The 16,132-nt window shown below is 38.3% G+C and overlaps 2 protein-coding genes across 4 annotated transcripts in view; one reads left to right on the top strand and one right to left on the bottom strand.

Annotated features, from left to right (window-relative positions):
• The window catches only part of MGAT4A (alpha-1,3-mannosyl-glycoprotein 4-beta-N-acetylglucosaminyltransferase A), a 72,390-nt gene extending 66,584 nt beyond the window's left edge, over nt 1-5,806 (top strand). For 2 of the 3 annotated variants that reach the window (XM_066545219.1, XM_066545220.1), the window contains exons 13-15: nt 1,675-1,753; nt 4,036-4,102; nt 5,107-5,806. In XM_066545219.1, the coding sequence (XP_066401316.1) occupies nt 1,675-1,753; nt 4,036-4,102; nt 5,107-5,303 (343 nt within the window). In that variant the 3' untranslated portion in view covers nt 5,304-5,806. The remainder of the gene's footprint in view (nt 1-1,674; nt 1,754-4,035; nt 4,103-5,106) is intronic. The other variant, XM_066545222.1, reaches the window with a different exon arrangement.
• A 5,241-nt stretch (nt 5,807-11,047) lies between these two features.
• On the bottom strand, nt 11,048-16,117 carry UNC50 (unc-50 inner nuclear membrane RNA binding protein). The gene is made up of 6 exons (XM_066545223.1): nt 16,023-16,117; nt 15,028-15,311; nt 14,048-14,168; nt 12,058-12,197; nt 11,882-11,983; nt 11,048-11,358 (listed from the first exon to the last, which is right to left on the bottom strand). Exons 2-6 carry the CDS (start codon nt 15,305-15,307, stop codon nt 11,222-11,224), a joined length of 780 nt encoding a protein of 259 aa, XP_066401320.1. The 5' UTR covers nt 15,308-15,311; nt 16,023-16,117; the 3' UTR covers nt 11,048-11,221.
• Between the last annotated feature and the right edge of the window lie 15 nt (nt 16,118-16,132).

Below are 16,132 nucleotides of genomic sequence, written 5' to 3'. Positions count from 1 at the left end.
TAGAAAAAGTCACAAGATTTGTTTTGGAAGAACTGTGGGTTTTAGGTAGCTTGTATACTTTGGAATTGACTAACCTAACTTTAAAGTACAGTGTGGAAATTATTTTTCTTGAGACACAGAAGTGAGGCTTATTTAGTCCAGTTCTGTTTTCCAGTCCAACTGTGCAGTTCTGCTGAAACCAATGGAGTAGAAATCAGTGTGGATTTCTTGTATCACAAGTTTAACTTGAGGTTTTACTCCTTTTCTGAGCCATGATAAAAGAGATGTTCTACATATGTGTGCATTTTCTTAAAATACTTTTATTATTTTGGGGTCACAGACATTTCTGGGCTGGGGTCAGAGCACTGTTTTCTACTTGTCTTGTAGCTATGAAGTATGAATTAATGGCAGGTATTCAGCCTGGCTTCAGATATATTGGATAAAGACAAGCTGGAATTTACATTTCTAACTGCATCTTAATAAATTGCAAATTGAGATAATGTTTTTAATTTTAATCAAGTGATAATTTCTGAACTAATTTTGTCTCTGGCTGGTGACATATTTAATGTTGAAGAGAAATTAACAGTAAGTACGATCTAAGTTCCAATTGAAGAAAGATTTGAAATGTGTTGATAGATTTTTACATATTCATTTAAACCTAATAAAAGTAAAATATTCTTCCTAAAAGTGGCATCTGAGTAGGTGTAGGATCTAATTGGTTTATGACAGTAATCTGAATTAACTCCAGTCCACTAGAAAAAATCGCAAGTAGTGAACAATTTTCAAGCATTGATTCCACCTAGTGGTAAAAAAATATTATTACTGGTTTACATAATACATATTCAGAATAACATGAAGTTCCTGTCACATATAAAGAAAGAGGAATTAACTGTCTCTTTTGTAACATAATCTACACATGTGCAGTACTGCAAAAGCTGTTCAGAGCAGGCAGCTAGAATTTGAACACTTCACTGATTGATACTGATAGGGATGGCTTAGATAATGTTTCAAACATATTTACTCTGTCTAATTAAAAAAAAAGTTAATTGCACAACTGAGTGAGAGTAATGGGGACTTTGTACAGGTTTAAAAAGGTACAGGGTTTTTTTGTGTGTGTATACATGTCAGAACCAGGCTTTTTTTGGTTTGGGATATTTTTTTCTTAAATAAATCTGCCTTTGGAATAGAAGTTTGAATTCAGCTAACATGAAGGGTGTGGATGTGGGTTGGGAATTCCTGGCACAATAATCAATGAGATTTTGCAGTGAACCATGGTGGAGAAAGGGCAAAATATTGACTTGGCTAAGTTCCCAGAACTGTTTCAGAAAGGATCTCCAGAGTTCATCCTGTGGGCACAGGGAGAGGCAGAAGGAGGGCAGGGCTCGTGCTTCAGGAGGTGATACCAGTATGTGCCAGGCAGTAATGACCACAGCTTTGTGTAATGCACAAATTACACATGATGCAAGCTCCCTTCCTCTGTAAAATACTGCCCAGCTACTCTTGAACAACTGAAAATCTTGACCCCTTCCAATTACAGTGATATGTGAAAGCACTTTATCCCCAGCTGATGTAGACTCAGTATAAAAATGATGTTTATCCTTGTAACATCTGTATGTGACAATTAACATGACAGACAGTAATACAAGCTGATTCTGACTGATGTATGTAGACTTTTGTTTTCCTTTTCATTTATAGGTACTTGTTTCACAGTGGCAATCCAGAGCATCCAGGAGACATCCTTCTAAACACAACTGTAGAAGTTTTGCCTTTTCAGGTACAAAATTTTTGATTTGTATCTTCTCCATTACAGGATGAAAGCAAAGCCTCTTTATTGACTTTTTTAACAGTGAGGAGACATAAATGCTTCTTTTAACTGTATGAACTTGATGTTCTGATGTTCTTAGACTTTTCCTTCTTTTAACTGGATATGTTCACAGAAGACTATTGTAACTATTCAAATGTTCATTCAGGGTGCAGTCTGATACAAGTGCTGTTGGTAATTTCAAGGTGAACAAGGTCATTTTCTTCTAGTTCATTGCTACTATTTAAAACAAAAAAATAAACAGTCTTCCCTCTCCTGTGTATTTTGGGAAATGGGAAACCTAAGTCAATCTGCTATTTGACTTAGTAAAAAAGTCTTAGTTCAGGGATTGACACACATCCAAACCCACTAGATACTGAAATATATAGATTCTTAAAACAGAATGTGTACCTTTCTCCTGATTGCTGATGTTTTTTCTCCATAAATGAACCAGTTTTACCACAGGAGAGTACTGCATTATCTCAAGTATATTCTTGTTTGAAGTCAGATGGTATGGGTTCTTTTTCCTCTACTAGGTACTTACAGCTAACTATTTATATCACAAAGACTGAGAGGATTAAGATGTTACTTCAGACGAATGTATTTTATTTAGTATTAAAAAGACAAAGTATCTCTGCATTCCCCCATATACTTGGTGTAGGAATCTTGAAATCTGGGCTGAAATTGCTGTAAGTTGAATTTTTTTTAACTTTCTTTTTATCTATATTTTTAAGTAATCATGGAGGAGTTCACATCTCCATTTTCCTAGTCTACCTTCCTTAGAGTAGGCAAAAATAGGAAGTTCTTACTATTCCCATCCTTAAAAAGAAAATTGTTAGTTTGCTTCTAATTATAAAACATGACATGTGGGATATTATATCAAAAGATCTGAGGGGTTTGTTTCTCAAGACCTGTGGAAATACATTCAGCCACAAAAAACAGCAACAGCCCTCATTTCATCTAAGCCCAAGATACAAGAATGCACAAGATAACAAGCAAAAATGTGTATCAGGCATCTCTTTTTTGGGTTTACTTGGCTGTGGAATGTCCCTCACTGGACCATCCTTTAAGGAAGTAATGCTACAGAGGTTCTATTGCTACTGATGCAATTTGTGGAAAAGGTAAACAGGAAATTCTGCATCTGGCCTGTCCCTAAGCCACTGGTGTCAGAAGAAAATATTGTCAGTAAAATAATGTCAGCTGAGGAGAGCAGCTCCTCAGGGTCCTGTTTCTCCACCCTGGACTTCAGTAGACCTAGAAATTCCTTCAAATATTTTAACCCTGATCTTCCTTTAGTAGAATTCAGGAAAACAAGAAACCCTTAGAAACCAGAGTACCCCAGCCTGGATTTGTCTGGGATTCAAGCAGCATACTAAAAACCCCCTCAAGACAATCTATAAAAAAAACCTGCCCTGAATACCCCAACCACAACATAGAAAACCAAAACACCTGCCCCCCAAATAAATAACCAAAAACTTTCCCACCACTTTTTCAGCAGCTTTAGTTCCAAATAGGAATTAAAAAAATAAGCTGATCAATATAATCTCCATTTTGCCAAGCATTTTAAATTAATTCTTGGGAAATTCTTAAAGTGGGTCTTTCAGTATTGGATCATGGTTGTAATTTTCAAGCTGTTTTTCAGGATCTGTTCTACAATTATTTTTTTTGTGCTTATAAAATAAAACTTACTAATCCCCATCCATATAGTGAGGCAGTGATAATTGTGGTGCTTCCCGCACTTTCCATCTCACCCAAAGTCTTAGATGAAAAAGTAAACAGTAAGTTTTCATTTGTCCAAGAAAGAAAGCTCTTGTTAAGCCATAGAAAAAGAAGGCAGGTCCTGCCTTTGCTTGTCTCCTACTGTGTATGCCAGTATGTGCTAAGTATTCTGTTCACGTGGCAGTTACCATGCGAGTTTCATGGGGCACTTAGAGTACTTGATTTTTCTCCTTTGAAGCCAAGAATTGTTCAGTTCTGTAACACTGCTGCTCTTTTTTTTTTCCTTTTTGTTTTCTTTTTTTTTCTTTTTTTTTCTTTTTTTTTCTTTTTTTTTCTTTTCTTTTTCTTTTTTTTTTCTTTTTTCTTTTTTTTATGTGGGCATCTATAAGGCTATAAAGAACTATATTCCAGGCTTGTTCTTAATTATTTAGAGAAAATGAATCCTGAATATATAAGAAGAGTGCACACACATTTGTCTTTCTCTGGCAAAGTCATATGTCAAAATAAATTATCTCATTTTTGCTTTGTTGTTCTAGAGTGAAGAACTGGTATTAAGCAAAGAAACCAAAGACAAACGCTTAGAGGATGGTTACTTCAGGATAGGTATGTAACAGTAGAAAAAGATGTGTATTCTTACTATTGCAACTCTCATAGACATCTTTATTAAAAACCAAAACAAACCTAAACCTGAGTTTTTATCATTCATTTTTGGGTATATGACCCCATAGGCTTTACTTAATGTTGTGTCCACTAATTCTTTTCAAAGACTTATGTACTGAACAGAGATCTCTTGTGACTCTTAGTTGTAGTGCAGCTACATACAACTTTTCTGCCAGGACTGATCACCTGGATTATAACAGAGGCATTTCCAGGTTTTGTAAGATCACCTCCTCTGTCCTGTGACTGCACAAGTGCTTTTTTGACTTGTGTGCTTGGCCTGGATTTGAACCCACCCTATAGACAATCAGCTGTCTCATCACAGGAGGAAATTGGCATTTCAACAGCCAAGTGGCTGTTGGGCAAGGTGCTTGGATACATGTTGTCAAGGAAGAGAAATTTTACACATGGATTTTAATTAGTTGCTGGACACAGTTTGGGCAATCCTGTTATACCTTTTTTGTCATAATAAATTTCAGTTGTCTATGTGGCTTAACTGTAAAGTCTAACTGGGCTTTTTAATTGAATTCTTACTCATCCTAATATAATTGAAGATACTTTGAATAGGAATATGTTATGCAAGAATGATATCCCTTGTCCTTAATCCTATTTGAAAACACATATGCCAAAGGCATCATATTAGTTCTGTGATATTAAATGAGTACCTGTGCCAAAATCTTCACAAAGTTTCAGGTGTTAATGCCTTAAGACAGTTTCAAAGCTTTTATTCTTATGTGTAATCCTGTGTGCGCTGATGATGTGCCCTGTATTGTTTGCTGCTGCAAAACTGGATCTGATGTCAAAATCACTCACTGCCTTTTATTTTGGGAATGATACTGGTTTCACTGTGGTTCTGTCACAATGATACTGTGAATTGTGATATTGCAGATACATTTTCTGGCTTTTGTACTTCAGTTTATTGAACAGGACTTAACGATGTACTTTTGCAGGGAAGTTTGAAAACGGTGTAGCTGAAGGAACAGTTGACCCCAGCCTAAATCCTATTTCATCATTCCGGCTTTCAGTGATACAAAATTCAGCTGTTTGGGCAATTCTGAATGAGGTAAGAGGTGGTAGAACATTGAAAAACATAACCGGTGAATGGGAGATATCTTTATTCTGTTTTGAAGCTCAGATTTTTGGCTAACACTAAAAATAGTTACCTCTTATTACTGAGAAATGTAATACACTAAACCATTACTTATTTCTTCCGATTCTCTATTTCAGATTCATATTAAAAAGATTACAAACTGATCATGGAAATCTGCTTTAGAGGAAAAAGAAAGAATTCGTGAAAATTCTTCCTATAAAATCTGACATCCTTAGCAAGTCACAAATTGAAAATACTGAGCATGCACCTTATTCCAAATGTCATTCTTTTTCACTTGAACTCTACCTCTTGTGAAATCTACTGTAGATGAGAAGATTGTATTTACCCCTTCTTATCTGATCCATCCAGAAACTGATGCTCCACACTGATAACGTTCGTCTGAGGCCCAGGTTGTCCTCCACTGTAATGTGACTTTACCACCTTATGGTTGCAGAACCCTGCTACGCTTAACCTGTACTATTTTGATAGTATAGTAATATAGTGTTGTACATATTGTTACATTCCTTGAAGAAAAAAAAAATATAATTATTGTTAAATAAGTTTTATGAAGGGGGTACTTTCGGAATTCCATTTATTTTCTATAAAAAGAACCCTCTTTTATAGACTTGTCAGGGATATATATTAAAAATGCTAGGGATATTTAATTTATTAAAATAATTTGAAAAGTACATATTTTTATGCAGTAAAATTTTAAATTGATATAGTTTTTTTATGAATTCTCTAGTTTAAGTTATCTTTCTACATTTTTCTTTGGAGATGCAAACATAAATTAATATCATATTTCAAATATACTGCCATGTTAAAAAAAAAAACCAAGATTAAGTTTCTAAATTATGTAGTTTTATACACAGAATCCGAATGATGTTCAGAAGCATAAACAGAGTTCTGAAGAACATTATTCTTTGGGGCTATGAAATTCCACTATGTACAGTTTGTAGCCACATAAAAAGCATGTTGAAATGTCTTGTTTCATATTATGTACTAAATCTGCAGTAATTTTAGATTTAATCCATTGCATTTTAGAAGAATTTTTTTTACTCCAAACCAGTTCTTTCTAAAAATATTTGTAAACATTTCCTAGGCTGAACAAGTTCATTTTCTGTACTGAAGAAAATCATTCTCCAGCTTTGCTTTGGAGTGACAAGAGGTTACCTTTTATCAAAAGAATGAACAGTAGATACATTTGATTTACAGAGGTCTCCTTTTAAAAAGTTCTGTTTTGCAGCGTTTATTCTGGATACATTAGCAAGTAGTTACAGTTTATTTTCTACCTTTGTTTAAGAACAAGGTCTTAGTTTGACTCCTTTATGGATCAGTATGGTAACTCACACTAACTTTATAGTAGGAACTGAATTTGGCCTCAAGTTACTAGCCTGCCTGTTTGTGTCAAGTGAAACAACAGTGATCTTAAATGAATCAGAAATTCGGTCAGGAACAGAACGTGGTCTGGGTTACAATCTGAGTGGAACTGTTGCAGTACTAATGCTGCTGCTTTTCTTAAGAGTCCTTCTGCTTAGGTGCTTATGTGTAAGGACTCAGGCATGGGAAGATTTCAGTTAGTCAGAAATGGCCATGAAAAAGAGGCAGGAATTCCTCCCTTTTAATAGGAATAAAGTGCCTGATTGACATTGGAGGGAGGCATCCATGCTGGCTTGGGTGTTGTCAGTTGTGCTGGGAACCAGCCTCCTGGAACTGACATCTCAAAACTGGCCAGCTTTCTCTGTGGAAAAAACCACACTCTGCTACCCCCGAATCATAGAATCACTTAAGTTGGGAAAGACTTTTATTGTCTTTGTGATCAGGGCACAGATGCACAAAACCTGTTGCAAGTTCCCTGATCTAGAGCAGGGGTCTTGAATTTGGACTTCCCTATTAAAGTTCAGCTGATAGATTTGGGCTCTCTTTCACTATAGGCTTGTAAGGAGCAGGAGCCTAAAGCTGCCTTGCTAGCACTGCAAGCACCACTGGATTATAGTGTCAACCTGTCTTCTCTTCTGCCTTGTTGGAGAATTGTGCCATAGCTTTGACAATTCAGCAATATTCAAGTTGAAGAACTTAACTATTTCTACAGACTGTTGTCATTTTGGTTTAGCTACGTTGTTTGGGGACACAGGGAAGACAAGATTTGTACGCAGAGCAAGACCTTCTGTTTAGACTGACTGGTGTAAGTTCAAGAAAAATTAGACACCAAGGGGACCTTGTTTACTTTTCCTGATTGCATCAGGTGGTGTAAATAAAATGTTACTTGGAAAGCTTGTGTTGCCCATAGATGCTGTGGGCATAATCTAAGCACTGGTCACATAAATGGAGTTTATTCTTGGATTTGGGAATGTGGGTGACTGGGCTCTGAATCCCGTGTGACTGTAGCCTATTGTGGTGCTACAGCCCCGTTTGTTACCTGTATAATTCCCTGCCATCAAATTACCAACATGCAACAGCTTTTTTTTTAATCACACATCAGCTAGCAAAGGTCTGAGAAAGGGTTTAGGTTTTCTTCTCAGCGCTGTCTGTGAATGAATGATGCAAGTTATTGAAACTAGGATTATTTATTACAATCCAGACTGCAGAAATACATTAGATATTGCAGTTTCTTTATATAATTATTTTTGTTGACAGTGATCTTTTCCATTTTTCCATGAGTCTGGAAGTTTACTGGTAGTATTTATGTAAGAAACCTGTGTGCTTATTCTAAAAGCATCACTGTTCCTGACATTTCACAGCAGTTAAGATGAATCACTGCTAATATATTTAAATATACAGAACCCGTACCACATTGATTGCAAGACTGGTTAGTAGTAGATTTAGTTTTCAAAAATGTTGAGAAGAAATTTATCCAAGACAACAAATTAAACTAGTGTGTGGTAAAATGTGGGTTGCTTTCTAAAGATTGATACACTTTTATTACATTGTTGTAGCAGGAGTAGAAAATACTCTGGGCTGCTTCAATACTTGCAATGTTCCTGAGCTTACAGGCTCTCTAGATAAATGTGCCACGTTATCAAATACAAAATGTGCCACATTATCAATACAAATTATATTTCATAGATCCATGTAAATTCAGAGCTGGTGTAATCAGGTAGATTATTTCTGCAGACAGCCATTTTCGTCTTTGTACTTTTAAATTTCAAATCAGGCTAAAGTGGTGCAAGACTCCTTCCTGGAAGTATGGTGAAGTAAGAACACCTGGGCTGTTTGGCTCATCAGCCTTTAGCTTGGGTACTGTTTGTGACTGGGTCTGCACCAGTGGGCAGTTGTTTCCTGCACATCTCCATTGTAAGGGACAGTAATATCACAGGAGATCTTAAACAGCATCTTAAATTTATTACATGTTTTGAGGGAGTTTTTCCCTACATGTATTCAATTTCAAGTTACTTTTGTTGTCACCTTAAAAATCTCCTTGAGGCCGCTGAATCTTACAGTTATCCAATAATGGAAAGTGTTTGAAAAAAACCTGCACTATCCTATACTCCTGTTAGCTCCTTCTGATGCTGTTAAAGCATCCTTCTGATGCTCCAGAAAAGCAAACTTTTGTGAAACCAAAGGCATAGCCAGAAACCTTCATTACCTGGGCAAATGAACTTCTTATACTGGACGCCAAACAGACTGGCTGATGTGAACATTTGCTTTTTTGAGCTGATCAGGATTGCTTGGGACCAAGAAAACACAAGACTGCCAGTATAATCTTGCTTTGCTCATTCAGTGGGTCATGCTACTGAACACTTTGTAAATAATGTGAACAGGATGTGATAATTAGAGTGTTTCTAAAGCACTGTATAAAGCTTTGAGCTTTTGCAGGCATCTCAATCGTGTGTTTTCATTGATGGAAAAAATTCCTATGGGTGTTTTTTTTTTTTTTTTGTACTTAAAAGATGGATTAGAAAAATTCAGATAGATGTGATTCATGGACCAAGAAAAGACTGGAGTCTCCTGTTGTCTGCTACCACTGCTTGTCTAACTGTTTTGAAGCAGTTTTAAAATACCTTGAGTCAGTTTAGAGCAAAGCAATTTATACTTTGCCTGTGTGAAACACAGTTCCTTGAATGAGCTGAAGTGTGATTAGTCTTTGGAAAAATTTGGAAACTGTGTACCAGTTTTGGGGGTTTTTTTTCCCAGATATATTAGAATTTCAGTAATCTCTGTATTTTGTTGGAAGTACTTGCTCCAGATGAAGTATCATAGTAGTTTGTAGTTTTCCTCCAACTTGGAAAGTATTATTTCAGTCTCATAGGGGAAAAGAAAAATGAAATCCTCTCAAGCCTTGCTCCCCTAAAATATATGAACCCAAGGTTCTACTTTTGTTCTTACTAGGAAGGATGTATTCTGAAAAAGCTAGAACAAGTAACTCTAGCTAGAAAGGGGGCAAAAACCAAAGTCCTCGTGTTTTTAAATCATCTTTACAATCACCAGCATAAGGCTGAAAAGCTATCAAACAACTGGTGTTTTCAGGCTAGCATTGATTGCTGATGTACATCACACAGCCCATGGAGACCTGGTCAATTATTCCTGAGTGTCACCTTTCTGACCTTAGTGGTCTCTAAAGGGTTTTGCTAAATTCTGCTGTAAACAGTGAACTGCTGGAATTTGAAGTAGCTTTATTTTGAGAATGAGGAAGCCTTGTTTCAAGGGGAAAACCATTAATATCTCTAAAGAGAAGGTACACAGGCCCCGAGTCCTTCAATGGTATCGCACCACGGGGCACTAAATATGAAGTGATTTTACTGTTGAACTGAAGTGGATGATCAGTGATGTAGGATTCCTGTTAGGGAAAAGGTGTACAGTTAGGCTGCAGCTGCCTGCAGGACAGGAGCTTGTGCTGTTAGCCAGGAAGGGAGCAGATCCTGACTCGAATCCTTCACCTTCCATGGATCAGCAGTTCACTGCTTTCCTTGTTTAAAGGAGAACGTTGCTCAGCATCTGCTGAGAGGGAAACATGAATCTCTTCAAGCCTTAACAGTGGCTGAAACACACAGTACTGTAAGATGCACTGCCAGCATATTTGGTATTTTAAGATAAATTATAGTTTTTCCTTAGAAATCAAATTCTAGTATTGAAATTGTCTTACTGTAACCAGTTTACTCTTGTGTTGTTTTGGAACCTGAATCCCAGTGCTCATGTTTCATGCTGAACACTGCATTGGAAAGCTGTCATTTTCACTTTCCATAAGGTATTGTTTGTGATGGTCAGTTTCTACTTCTGCCTTGTGGACTTCACAGTTGCAGGCATTGCCATGAGCCTACCCCTGTAGCCAAACCAACTTGTACTTTCCTTCTATGTTCATTGATTGACCTGCCACTGAGAATGGTGGACGTAGTAATACCCACTGGACTGCTAGAGATTGGGTTTAAAACTTGCTGCTATCTTTGGAAACCTGACATGGGTCATGTTAATTGTGCCTTTCATCACTGTTTCTTCTGTGTGCCAGAATTGTCCATGTATATTTGAAGTAGTCACTGAAGTAAATCTGTTCTCACAATCTCTCATACAAGGAGAGGACAGATCTGTATCTAGACACAGTTGTTGCTTTACCATCGCAACACTATTGATCTGTACTTTCACACAGTCCCAAGGCAAGGTATTCCAATATTACTCTTCAATAAAACTGCTTTTTGGTGTCACTTAAACCCCTCATAATGTAGAGCTTATGCCAGTATGTGCATAGTATCTGCAGTAAGAGTTATGCTACATAGACTTGTTGCAGTTAAATTTAAGCTACAGAAATGTACAAGTAACTTGTTTTTAGGAATGTACTGCGAAAGTATTTGAACAAAATTGCTAACATGTTTACTGTTGTAAATATTTTAATAAAAAAGGACACTTCAAACTTTTTTACACAATTATCTACAATAAAGAGAAATTTACAACCATTTACATACAAAATGTTCTTAATTTTTTCTTTACTGTCAAAATGGCTAAGGTAGAAACAAAATAAACATTAGATACATTAAGTCCTGGTTTTATTTCACTCTGTATTTATAAAAGGAACAAAGCATCTTGGTGAAGTTCCATCCACATGCTAATGAGATCAAATAGAGCATGATGAGAAGTGCAAATGGATACAAAAGAATAGCTGTGTTCTTCAAAAAGGGCAATGCTGAAACAGAAGCAATATTGAAGCAAGTATAAAGTAGTGCTCTTTAAAATAAGTGTTTCTTGTAGAGTACCCTTGGGGCAAGGTAGCAATAAAAAATAGTTCTACTCTGCTGTCCTTCTCAGACATCTCTGCCCTACTAGCCCTACAGTTATCTCAAAATGCCTTGGGGAACTGTTTTACCTAAAACTATGGTCTTAAACTCATTACAGAATTTTTATGTAATGCAAACATCTTCAAGTGGATTTACAGAGGAACAAGAAAACTAAGTTGTGGTGCCACAGGTCTAATACAAGAAGGGAATTTGGTGAGGTGGAGAATATAAATTCTTTAGTTAAGATGTCCATCCAGCTGAAAACATGGATCGGTACATTTCTATCATACTTCATTTAACACAAAGAAAGAGTTACTTCAAAATGCAGCTAAGCCTCTGCTTTACAAATAATATGCTAAGATCAAATTAATAGCCTGAAAGCATGCTCTTCTTTTTAGTCAAACAAATAGAAAAGAAGTTGATGTTACTCACCACTGTATCCTAGGAATGTCACGTAGATGTAATAGCCAATTGCAATCAGCCATAATGTATTCCCAACAAAATACCCAATGACAGAATCAGATATGATGACATCTGCAAGAGATAACTGCTCTCAGCTGTTTTGATAGTGCACCATTTTGAAATAGAGCTCAAAGTATTTAACTTACAGTTGATGAAGAACAGCTGGATAAAATGCAGAATGACCAGAAGAGGGTAGAAAGCATTCAGATGTACATCAAAGGCATATCCCCACTCCACATCATAATCTCTGTTCTGCTGCTTCACTAAGTACTTATTTGAAATGAACCTACATGAAAAGATATTTGAGGCTGTTGTTAATATGAATCTATAAAGCTGACTGACAAAACATAGGTTTGATGCAGTAAGTCATACGTGATCCCAACTCTCCACCACAAAGTTTCTGCTATCTGGGAATAAAAACGTGCAAGAATCATGCAGACCAGACTATTGTTAAAATGATTTTGTTAAAACTATCATCACATCCTTTGCATGCTACAGGCAGCTGAAATATCCTGTGGGTAATACAGAAACAAAATCTCTTTATAAAGAAGAGATCAGTCCTACAATTTATCAGTCACAAGCTGCCACTTCTCTCTGTACACACTGGGAGATGACTTCAGTGAAGTGCTCGTACAGGATCAGCACACCTCACACAGAGATGGTTTATTTGATCTCTACAGAACTGATGCACTGCAAGGACAGGAGGAGGGCAGGAGAGTGCTCATAACATGTGCCTATTATTACTGAAAGGATGTGCAAATGCAATGTGCACTGCCCAGTATTACAGGCTACTGAATGAGCCTCAAGGCTCTTTCCTTCAGTTTAAGTTCTGCTGACATCAAAATATTTACCCCATATAGAGGAGGAACAAGAAGTCAATACATGCTCAGAAATAAGAGACCAGATTTTTCATGGAAGCTTTCTCTGACCTACTCTTTGTGCCAAGGGTAGGGTTGCAAAGAGGCACAGCCTGGATGCAAGGTGAGGAGAGGTGAGGCAAGGAGTTTAGACTGATTAGGAATGGGAGGAGCTTTTGGGAAAAAAGGTGAGCTTGCACTGGAAGAAGGGACTTGAACTAAACTTGAGCCAGATGACTGGTATTGAGGCCTGCAGGAAGCTGACTAAAAGACAGAGGAAATCAGCAGATGCTGAAGTCTTCCTGGCTTAGGAGACTGCATCCTGAAGCACAATTGCTGGAGGATGGGGGCAGGGAGCATTACTATAAGCTCTTCCCCAAGCAATTTATGGGTTGCTGTCCCAGCCAGGAGCATAGGTCGAGCAGACCTTTCATCTATTAGCTATGTTTCTTTTATGTACCTCATTCTCAATTTTGCAATTACAAGCAGGAGTCCTGAGGCCACTGTCAGGATTTATCCCTTTTCCAAACACCATCACTTTAAGAAGTCAACTCCATCCCTAAAAACTCTTGAATGCCCTTGCTTTCTTAAGTTCCTTGTAAAATAAATATTCTTTTTTTTTGGTGTCCTGCCCTTGCTGCAGCACAGAAACAGTGGCTTCATGTCATTTCATGGTTCCCTCACTGCTGCAGGACCCATCTATGGTGCTGATTAGGCCTGGATTGTAAAATGACCTGCTCCTGCCTCTCTACTTCTGCAAGTCTCTGGACAGGAGAGGATAAAACTGGCAGCACCTACCAACAAAGCAAAAAGGTGCCAAGCACAAGACAGAGCAGATGGGGCTGTAGCTACAACCTTCAGCAAGAAGCACAGGCCAAGTGTATATGGCCCTGCTTAAACAGAATCATCCTCAGGCTCACACTACTTGACTTCATTCGTTATTTTGATTTAACAGCTTTTTCTTTTTTTAATCACCTTTTTTTTTAAATTTGGCATTACTGCTGAACATTAACCAGCTCAAGAAGAAAGAAAAAAAAGCTGGAGTGTTCATCAAAATACAGACCTTCTGACAATTTAACCTTGTAGGAAACAGTAAAGAAAGATATATATTATTTTTTAAGGTATCATTTTGTAACAATTACTACAACAGCATAAAACCTATAGTTAATACTTGAGTGTAAGTTTACTCCAAACAAAGAACCAAGTGTCTCACAAACTGCAGAGGACTGTCTGTGTCTGAACAGCAATACTGAACTTGGCTTCAGAAATCACTACTTACCACATCAGAGTTGCAATCAGGAGCCCCACGCCTACGCAGTCTATGAATACAACCCAAAGTAGCAGTTTTATTGTTTCAAAAAAACCCATGTCCAACACAAATCCAAATCCTACAGTAGACACTGAAAGCAGAGAAAGATCATTAAAGTCAGCTGTGGAAATGAAAGCATGAGATCTTAAATGGATGGATTTTTTTTAATGTATCCTGTTATGAAATCTCCAGTTTCCTTTTTATTTTTCCCCCAAGATTTTCAGTCCAACAGGTTAGGTTTTTTTCCATGAAAAAACAGATATAATGCAGTTTATTCATAATATGAACACTCATCTGTACTTGGGTCTAATTGTAATGTTCCACCCAAACTATTTTTTAAAAAATTCAGACAATGCTACAATAGGACATTCTTTGTTTTATAAAAGCTCCTTGTTAACCCAAACAACATGTGTAATTCTATCTCAGTAAAGAGTTTTTCTATTATGAACAGGAATACACTATTTAATAGAAGGCAACTGAGACAATACTGAATTTGCAGTTCTGTCATTTATATTAGCCACTTTGTTACAGCTTAATTCTGCAATATACAGAATCTCACCAGGGCCTTTATGGTAAAAACAATTTTTTATCCATAATATTCTGGTAAACCAAATATTCAGTATTGTTAAACAAAACCACTGCCATGTGGTATAGAGTTTTCTTACTGTCTGTGAAGTTACAGTGAACTATGCAGTTGAAATTGTAACAGAAAATGAGTTGCAATGGAGAGATCAATTCAAGACTACAGAGTACTACTTAAGCCTACTCCAATTTCTATTTCCCACCTTAACTTCAAAAAGGCTAGTCCTTTTTCTTCTGTTCTACTTTGATTAAAAGATCATCCATACAGATTGGTCCTTTTGTGTGTGTGTGTTATTAGAAGGAAAATAAACGTTCATCCCTAAACTTTCCCTCCCTCTTCCTTATGCTGTCTGTTCTCCCGCACTCACCGCAGAGCCAGATACTGAGCAGCACAAGGAAAGCAGGATCATCTCTTGCCCATTGGTCCTTTGTCTGTTTTCTGTAGTGAAAGTTCCTGTAAACCCTCTGTGGTGAAGTGAACAGGTAAAGCATCTGCCAAAGCGCAAACTCAAAGTCCATCTGTCGGAAGTGGAAGAGCCTCCGGAGGTACTTGTAGCGTTTTGCTCCGGCCGTGTGCCTCGCAGCATCCCTGCGGCTCAGCACACCATTGCCCTGGCTCCCAGAATTAACCAGCGTGGTTGGCAGCATCTTGCTAAAGAAAGAATTTCAAAAGATGTACTTGATTTTGCACGCAATATAGGGTACAAATAAAATAACGCGATACAGGCCACGGCTGCAATGCTGAAGTGACTAAAACTGAGCACAGGCATGAACAATGACATTGGTTGGAGCAAGTCCAGAGGAGGCCGTGGAGTTGGTAATAGGGCTGGAGAACCTCCCTTATGAAGACAGGCCGAGAAAGTTGGGGCAGTTCAGCTGAAGAAGAGAAGGTTGTGTGGAGACCTCCTAGCACCTCCCAATATCTGAAGGGGGAAAACAGGGAAGCTGGGACACTTCACCAGGAACTGCAGTGACAGGACAAGGAGTAATGGGAACAAACTGAAATAGGGGAAGTTTAGGTGACATACAAGGAAGAAATTCTTTACTATGGAGGGGATGAGGCACTGGCACAGGCTGCCCATGGAGGTTGTGGACGCCCCAACCCTGCCAGCGTTCAAAGCCAGGCTGGATGGGGCTTAGAACAACCTGGTCTAGTGGGAGATATCCCTACCCACGGCGGGGGGTTGGAACCATATGAACGTTACGGTCTATTCCAGCCCTTACAGTGTACGATTCCATGGCATAGGAGCGGCCCGGCCGCCGCTGCTGACGAACACCCGCCCCCCCTCAGCGGGGCCCGCGCTCAGCTTCGGGCCGGGTAGCGCCGCGCCCCCCGAGCCCCGCCCCGCGCCGAGGGTCTCACCTGCAGCCCCGGCCCGTGGCGCGACCCCCGCCCCGCCCGGCACCGCCACCGCGGCCGCCTCCCGCAGCCTTCCGGCACCGTCCGCGGCGCAGGCGCTCGGGATCCTTCCC

This window comes from Molothrus aeneus, chromosome 2 (genome assembly GCF_037042795.1).
Source record: "Molothrus aeneus isolate 106 chromosome 2, BPBGC_Maene_1.0, whole genome shotgun sequence".
Lineage (NCBI taxonomy): Eukaryota > Metazoa > Chordata > Aves > Passeriformes > Icteridae > Molothrus > Molothrus aeneus.
The sequence above is the reverse complement of the archived record's forward strand: the minus strand, read 5'-3'. Positions and strand labels throughout refer to the sequence as shown.